The 7,710-nt window shown below is 41.3% G+C and overlaps 2 protein-coding genes across 2 annotated transcripts; one reads left to right on the top strand and one right to left on the bottom strand.

Moving 5' to 3' along the window:
• Positions 1-1,830, top strand: LOC104823433 (protein SODIUM POTASSIUM ROOT DEFECTIVE 2-like). The gene is made up of 3 exons (XM_010555002.2): positions 1-998; positions 1,141-1,216; positions 1,460-1,830. Exons 1-3 carry the CDS (start codon positions 441-443, stop codon positions 1,615-1,617), a joined length of 792 nt encoding a protein of 263 aa, XP_010553304.1. The 5' UTR covers positions 1-440; the 3' UTR covers positions 1,618-1,830.
• Positions 1,644-6,210, bottom strand: LOC104823434. Its single transcript, XM_010555003.2, has 5 exons — positions 5,808-6,210; positions 4,818-4,903; positions 2,896-4,731; positions 2,594-2,771; positions 1,644-2,438 (listed from the first exon to the last, which is right to left on the bottom strand). Exons 1-5 carry the CDS (start codon positions 5,878-5,880, stop codon positions 1,825-1,827), a joined length of 2,787 nt encoding a protein of 928 aa, XP_010553305.1. The 5' UTR covers positions 5,881-6,210; the 3' UTR covers positions 1,644-1,824.
• Positions 6,211-7,710: the final 1,500 nt, after the last annotated feature.

The raw sequence follows: 7,710 nt of genomic DNA, 5'->3' as shown, positions 1-7,710 counted from the left end.
GCAAAAGGAAAAAAGGGCATGCAAGGTTATAATATATACCTATGTGGTGGTACGATGGAGACAGTCAGTGGGTCCGTAATCGGGTAAAGGAACCCGACCCGTCTCGATGAGATTGAGGTCGAGGAGGAGAACCTCGTAATGTCGCCTGGCTTCGTCGGCCGATTTCCCTCCGACGGCGTCTGCTACTTTCTGCCATCTCTCCGGCGTCTCCTTGTCGTACTTCGCCAACGCTCTCTCGAACTTCTTGTTCTCCCTCTTCGTCCACGTTCCTGAACTCATCCTCTCTCTCTCTCTCTCTCTCTCTCTCTCTCCTCCCCTCTCTCTATATATACACACACACACATGGATACGCGATGCAGATATATTTAATTCATTGCCATTGATCTGATCTTCACAAAGTTCCAATTTTTTTCCATCGGTGTAGAACCCGATAACAAAAAATGAAGGGCCACATGTTCTGTGCATCGCAAGCATCGACGGCCATTTGTTTGAGCACCGACCACGTTCACAAACCCAACACCTCCTCCGCCGAAGAACGCGGTGACGGAGGAAGAGCCATCGACCGCCACAACCCCGTCATCAAAGAAGTCGGTCGGAGATCGTTTACCGTCGCGCCATGCTCCTCCGTCGACGATGTCCCTTACATCCTGCTGCAAAAGACCAAAATGCCCTCCACCGCCGGTGACGTCAACAGCATCAGGAAGCTCCACAAGGGCAGGAAGAGCTCCGCCGTCCGGAGCAGTGGCAGCGGCGGAGGTACGGCGGCGTCGTTGTTCAAGCTCATCGCCGATGATATCAGTCTCGGGAGGAAGAGTTTGAGCTGCTCGAGAGCTGTTCCCGGTTCTTCGAGGTATCTTTTGGGTTCGGACCCGGATTCTGTTTCCGGGTCACTGAGTCGCGACTCGGTTTCCGGAACTTCTGAACCGAAGAGAGGATCCGATGACGCAGTTCAAGAGGGAGAGTCAGAGAAGAAAACTTCTTCATCCTCTTCAGAACAGGTGAGTTGGTGTTGTTTGTTAGGGTTGACGTGGCTGTTAACTTTTTCATTGTTCTTGTTGCCTTTGTTAATGTCGGTGGCATGATTGTAAATATGATGTAATTGGAGGGTGTTAAGTTCGATGGAATGTTTTTGAAGAGTAGGTGGTGGTTCTGAGAGTGTCTCTCCATTGCAAAGGCTGCGAAGCAAAAGTGAGGAAACATCTATCCAGAATGCAAGGTTAGACCTTTTTTTATTTGCTTTAAAACCCCCCACTTTCGAGATATTCACGATACTGCCACTCCATTGCTTTCAAAGAAAGTTGGTCTGAATTCTTGTGCACAGTGTTAGATTTAGAGATCGGAAATGTGAACTAAAGATTGACAATATTCACAAAAGCTTCAAACTTTCTATGAATTTAGTTAAAAATCCAATGTGGGTTACTAAATTTTACATATTTTTACTTTGTGTTGGTGTTTTAAGGTGTGACATCCTTCAACATAGATTTCACTTCAAAGAAGGTGACTGTGACCGGAGACATCACTCCCTTGGAGGTCTTAGCAAGCATTTCAAAGATCAAAAGTGCCCAGTTCTGGACATCATCACTCCCAAATGCAAATCTTGAAACTTCAGAACAGTAGAGCATTCATTGGCCTCTGCAACTCTGTTAAAGAGAATCCATGGCAATGGCTGCCTAAACCTGACCTTGGCTTTTGATGTTCATCAAGAAAGACGGAAAGTTTTCTTACTTGGGCAAAGCTCCTTATTTTCATCATATCATTTGATGGAGCATGAAACTGTCATTACATGTTGCATTTTCAGTTTGTGTATACATATAATGTGCCTTTCTAGACGATTAGCTCTTCGATGAGTTGTTCTGTGAGCAGTTTCTCAATCTCTCTACCTGTGACTTCGATATCATCTTCCAAGCTCAGCCACTTGGACTCCTTATCCAGAGCTTTTTCCTCCGCATCTTTGCTTGGTTTCCCGTCTTTATTCGTGACCAGATCACGTAGAGTTTCTTGGATCCGATACGTATCCCATTTTGGACAGATTCTTGTCGGTTTCACCCATGGGTGAGGGTCTGCGACCTGCTGGAATATCTGGAGAAGCTCCCCATTGATCTGGTCGAAAAGGAACTTCCTCTCCAGCCGTGTTGAGGGTTTTAGGTCAGAGTACTTCTTCTCGAGCTCCTCAAACAAAGATGGGGCTACAGGTGACTCAGAGGAATGCCACGTCGCCATGAAAGTATCTAGGTCTGAGTCACTGAACCTGGAGTTGGCTAAGACATCAACCAAGTAAAACAATTTCCAATCTTCTCGAGACTCATTGGCTATCATGTTCTCATCTGTTAGTCTGGATGATTCCTCTTGATCTGCATCTTCATCACTCGAAACAAGCATGGGCCCCTCTTCATAAACCCCTGACTCTAGTTTGAGTAGTTGAAGTTGCATCCTGAGCCCTGGAATGTAGAGTGAGACCGGTTAATGTGGTTAAATTTTACATATCTTAAACAAGACTGTTGAACCAACATATTGGTCTGCGTTACCCATTTCAAGAATGAAGAAACATCTCATTGCAGGAGAACAATAGGACTGATAAAAGTTGACAGATTACCTTGCAGATCCCCGCTGATACTCTCAAAACACTTGGAATTGGATGAAAAGTCATCACGGAAAGATGCTTCAAGAACTGACACTGGACTTGGTTGATTGCCTTCCTTTGTCTTTTCCCGAGATTGTAGTTCATGAACAGAAGACTGATTTACATCCTCGGTTGACCGGCCTGAGATATCCTGGAACTCATTAAATATCAAGATACATGTCATTACATATGTCAACAACCAACATTTTTCACTTCAGCAATGGAATATATAAATCAATAACCTAGAACACAACTTAAACATCCTCCTCACTTACAGGGTCAGTTAATGAGGTGGAAGCCGACAAGTTTGGTGGTTCACAAGACAAGGTGGTCTTGGTATCCTCCGAATTTGAACCATTCTCCATGTCTGAATTTACATCTGCTGAGAAACTGGAATGCGCTTTAAGAGCCGGAAGCCTCTGTTCGAAACCACCGTCATCCATATAATGGATTTTGCTTGAACTTGGGCTGATGTTGTTGATCTCTGGTGAAGTATTGTACGATGATTGAGATCGCTTACTGCTGGGTCTGGAATTTCCCGACAACCATACTTCCCCATACTGCTTTTTTGTCACCTTAGGTATCACAATCTTGTAACCACTAGTGCTCTCCTGATTCATTATGGTTCTGGGTTTTGAATAACTTCTTGTGGATGCACCTTTCCAACCATCCCTACTGCTGATTCCAATCGGTTCTGACCGCTCAGACCATCCAACATTGTTATCAAACCTTCTGCTAGAACCCTCTTCAAAAGAGAGGCCATTAAAACTTGCTTGTCTAGCTTCCCTCTCGGAAATTGCAAGCATTTCAGCCAGTGTGCTGCTTCTGCATATCTCCCCCTCTTGCTCAGATTTGTGCGCCAGCTTCCATCTCTCTGAGAGTCTCCTCTTAGCCTCCCTACTCTCAGACAGTTCAGATGACCTGGAACGCAAAGATCGATGGTGGTTCCTACGGTTAAAGGTGGATCTTGCCCTTGCAGCCACTGTTACTAACTCAGATTCGCTTGCAGAGTCACTCCCAGATGAGCTTTCATCCCCGGCATATCCTCTGAATCCTGAAGTCTCAAAGTTCGTGTAACTAGTGCCAGCACAAGTTGTCTTCACTTGCCTAGTGACTGTTTTGCCAATTTCTCTGGACTCTCTAGTCTTGTGCCTCGAGAGGCTGACGTCTTCATAAGCTTTCTGTCTGCCCCACATTTCTGAGCTCCGATTGCTTGTGCATGGAAGCCTTCGATCTGCCCTGAACTCATCAGAAGAACTCGGTGACGAAAGGGTTCTATCGGCATTTCTAATCGTCCCAAGGTTAGGTTTCAGAACAACGATCTTGGTGGGTTGCAACACACTTCTCTCTTCCAGCTCCTCCTGTGATAAGTTAAGAGCACTATCATAAGAAACATGCCTAGTGTGAGACTGGCTAGGTGTACGCAACCTGTGACCCTTCCTGAATAATCCTCTATCAGCCTTCTGGGTTTCGAAGCTATCCACATACTTTGGGCAGTTGGAAGACTTCAAAGATGGTACTTGGCTGTAGTGCCGTTTGGGAGCTGTGCCTTGAAGGTCATGCAAATGTTTTGTGAATAATGAATCTGGGTGCTGAAGAAACTTCAATAAGAGGTCCTTGTTAGAGTCCAGAGCCTCGAGGGCATCACTGAATTCCTTGGAATGTCGAAGCTTCTCGTCTGTAGATAGACGCTTAGCTTCCATGAACTTCTGACGTATAAATGCCATCTCTGCCTTGGTGAGATTAGCATTACCCCTTCCCCGATACAAGTTTCTACTGCTCTCGGCCTTCTTTGCATCCAGAACCTCAAAGACATCTTTGAATTCTTGCTCGTCCTTTGATCCCCTTCTGAAAGATCTATCAGCATTATGTGCACTGCCTCCATGAGCTTTCTCGGATGCTCTCGTCCTGCCTTGTTGATTCTCCACAGACTTGTGTTGCTTGTGGGAAGAAATCTGAGGCGGCAGCCCATCAAGACCCATCAACTTTGCTATAATGCTGGGTGATCTCCTTTTACATTCATTTTGCTTGGACATCTCTTGCGCCAACAAACTTTTCACAGGCATTCCTACGATCTGGTGAGCAGATTTCCACCGGAGCTCAAATGCCAACTACAAAAGAGCAATGAACTAATTTCAGACAAAGATCCCATCATGTCTGCAAATCAACACATTGCATCTGTGCTTTGTGTACATACCGTGTCTTCACCCAGACTGTCACGGTGGTAAGAGTTGGAATCCGGAGATGATCTCTGAGACTTGAGTTTCTGAATCTGTTTCTTCCCTGGAAACGGATCGCAACAGTTAGATCGGAACAAAAGTTAAAAGCTTTTTGACGCATAGGGTTTAGCCCTGTATTGGCTAAATCCCCAAAGCAAACTGCGAATCCACAGTGTCACGACACAACTCTTTCCAACATCGAGATCCCAACACTTTCTGCTTCTGGGATCGAGGGTTTATAGGGTTTGGAGTTCGAATCCCATGGAAGATGACTGATTCATAAAGCAAACAACTTTTGCAGGGGAAAAGTCATAGTGTGGGAGACAAAAAGAGGAAATCTTAGCACAAAATGTGGGAGAGAACATAATAAAGCGAAGACTAAGAGCATAACCAAATCATGATCCATGACACCACCAATCAAACAAGGCCCTAAAGATTTCAGTTCTTTATGTCTTAAAAAGCACAATGAAACATCATATCTTCTAACGACCGCTTTAACTGTAGTTTTGCACAGACATAAACAACGTCTTTTTTTTTCTTTGTCTCAAAGCAACATGCTTTTTTTCGGGCCTTCTCTCCAGAACTTTTCCAGAAGTTAATCTGAAAAAGGATTGCAGGCAATCCTAACCGATTAGGGCACTGAGAAGATACATTACAAATTATATTAGATTTTCAAACAACCTGAAGTAGAAAAAAAAAATCAGTAGATGCTATGTTTGTTTGGTAGCTGAGAAAATTTCAAAATTATCCAGGAAATCATTTATTAACTATCAGGGAAAAGTTGGAAACATACGACTCATTTTTTGAAAAAATCTCTCTTCCCAAATTCGAGTACTGCGGATCCCCTCCCAAAGTCTGTTCCAGTAGAAAAGAAGCAACTCATGAAACCCTCGATTTCCTTCACTTTCTCACGTTTTCTCGGCAACCAAACATGGCGAAAAGAGGGTAAGAGAGCAATTATGTCTAACCTTCACGAGAGTTGGGTACTACGGAGCCAAATCGATCGCGGGAACCGAGACCGGCGAGACGAAATGCATCCATACTTCACGCATTCGAAATCGGTGAGAAACGCCCGGGGAGAAACATTTCAAATTCCCTGGAGGAGAAAGGCATGTGGAAGAAATCTCCGATCGGGAAAAACGGAAAATTTGAAGGGGCGGAGAAAATTAGAGGAGGTTTCCGAGAAATGATGACACAGAACGAAATGAGGAAAAGAAAATGCACATGAATCTCTTAGCTTACAACTCTCGGAGAAAGGAAAAGTGCAAATATAGGGAGAAAAAATTGCAGAGAGATCTCGTAAAGAAAAAGAAACGTCCGAGAAGGACACAAGTGAAGAGAGAGAGGCAAAGGAAGAAGACGGAGGGCAACAAGAAAAGCAGACGTTGGATAGAGTGATTTTGAAAGTTCAAAAAATGGAAATAAATATTAAAAAAATGATCGATTTTGGGTTTGGAGATGAATATTACGAAATTTTCTAAAAACTATTTTTTTGTTGTTTTATTTTATTATTATGAGTGATAAATATTGCAGTTTTCAAATCGGATTAGTTAGCTGGGTCAATTTTCAGTAAATATTGATTAGAATTTGGTTTTATTACACATACATGTGATAAATATTGCAGTTTTCAAATCGGATCAGTGATAGAATTATTCATTTTTAAATAATTTTTCTTTTTTAAATTATTTTTATATTAATTAGAATTTGGTTATAACCGTTGAATTTTCATATTAAATTTATTTTTTATATGTTATATATATACATATACACATGCTTGTGTTTTATAAAAAAAAGAAACCAAAATATCTATTACTATTATATATTTTAGAAAAATATATAAATCAACACGATTCAATAATATATAGTTTTACGTGACAAGATATATGATTCCCGGAAACAATTATATCGGGTTATTTAGATCAAATTTTTTTCCATATTTTTTATTGATATATTATAAAAAAAAATGGCAGATTTTAAATAGCTAATAGACTTGAATTTTATAGTCAGTAAAATTTTAATTTTTCGTTGTTTGGACCCTTTTTGTACATATTTTGTGTACGTTGGATATGTTTTGTCAAAAGTAAATGTAGTGTGTAAAAACAATATATATATATATATATATATATATATATATATATATAGTGGTTTCATCACATCAATGTTGGGACATAGAGTACCATCGAATGCGTTCGGTTGTTTCATTTGGATTGATTGGCCCCACCCCACCTGTCCATTTTGTGGAGATTTCTTTGTATTGAGATTTTCTTGTCAATTTCGGTCGACATCAATAAATCATCATTCGGTTAGTTTATATATTTATTTTCTATTACATTTCTTGTAATTTTGATTCATATACATTGTTATGTTTCTCCTTCTTATTCCTTTTATGTATCGCACTTATTATCTGAAAAGAAACAAAACATTAAAGATTCGTGAATTTTGAAAATATTAGTGATGAAAAATCATGAATATCTTGTGGATTATTAATTAAAAAAAATGGAAGTTGCTATTAGAGATCACAATCTACGGGATTGTAATCTGTGCATATTTAGAAGTTTCCTTAACTCTAGTATACTATTGTTACAAGAATCTCTCCCACCATCGTGTATATTGTGTCTATATATTTGCACTCTCTTGTGAATAATATGAATTAATTCATCTGGCTATTATGGTATCAGAGCCATTAGTCTAAAGACCAATTTTTTTCCCTCTCTCCCACCTACAGCAGCCTTCGTCTTCTTTCTAAACCCTACACCTTGCAAACAAAAAAATGGCCAACACAGCCAACGAACCTCGTGCTGAAACCTCTGCTGCAACCTTTGACGCACAAAACCCAAGCACCACCTTGCTCACGGTGAACATGACAAATGT

This window comes from Tarenaya hassleriana, unplaced genomic scaffold (genome assembly GCF_000463585.1).
Source record: "Tarenaya hassleriana unplaced genomic scaffold, ASM46358v1 Cleome4, whole genome shotgun sequence".
Taxonomy (NCBI): domain Eukaryota; kingdom Viridiplantae; phylum Streptophyta; class Magnoliopsida; order Brassicales; family Cleomaceae; genus Tarenaya; species Tarenaya hassleriana.
Note: the sequence above shows the minus strand (reverse complement) of the source record. Positions and strands in the feature narration are given on the sequence as shown.

Coding starts and splice junctions, on each gene's coding strand:
- LOC104823433 (XM_010555002.2), top strand. CDS start 441: ATGAAGGGCCACATGTTCTGTGCATCGCAAGCATCGACGGCCATTTGT. Junction 999..1,140: donor CTTCATCCTCTTCAGAACAG/GTGAGTTGGTGT, acceptor TTTGAAGAGTAG/GTGGTGGTTCTGAGAGTGTC. Junction 1,217..1,459: donor ACATCTATCCAGAATGCAAG/GTTAGACCTTTT, acceptor TGGTGTTTTAAG/GTGTGACATCCTTCAACATA.
- LOC104823434 (XM_010555003.2), bottom strand. CDS start 5,880: ATGGATGCATTTCGTCTCGCCGGTCTCGGTTCCCGCGATCGATTTGGC. Junction 4,904..5,807: donor AGTACCCAACTCTCGTGAAG/GTTAGACATAAT, acceptor ATCCGTTTCCAG/GGAAGAAACAGATTCAGAAA. Junction 2,772..2,895: donor CCACCTCATTAACTGACCCT/GTAAGTGAGGAG, acceptor AATGAGTTCCAG/GATATCTCAGGCCGGTCAAC.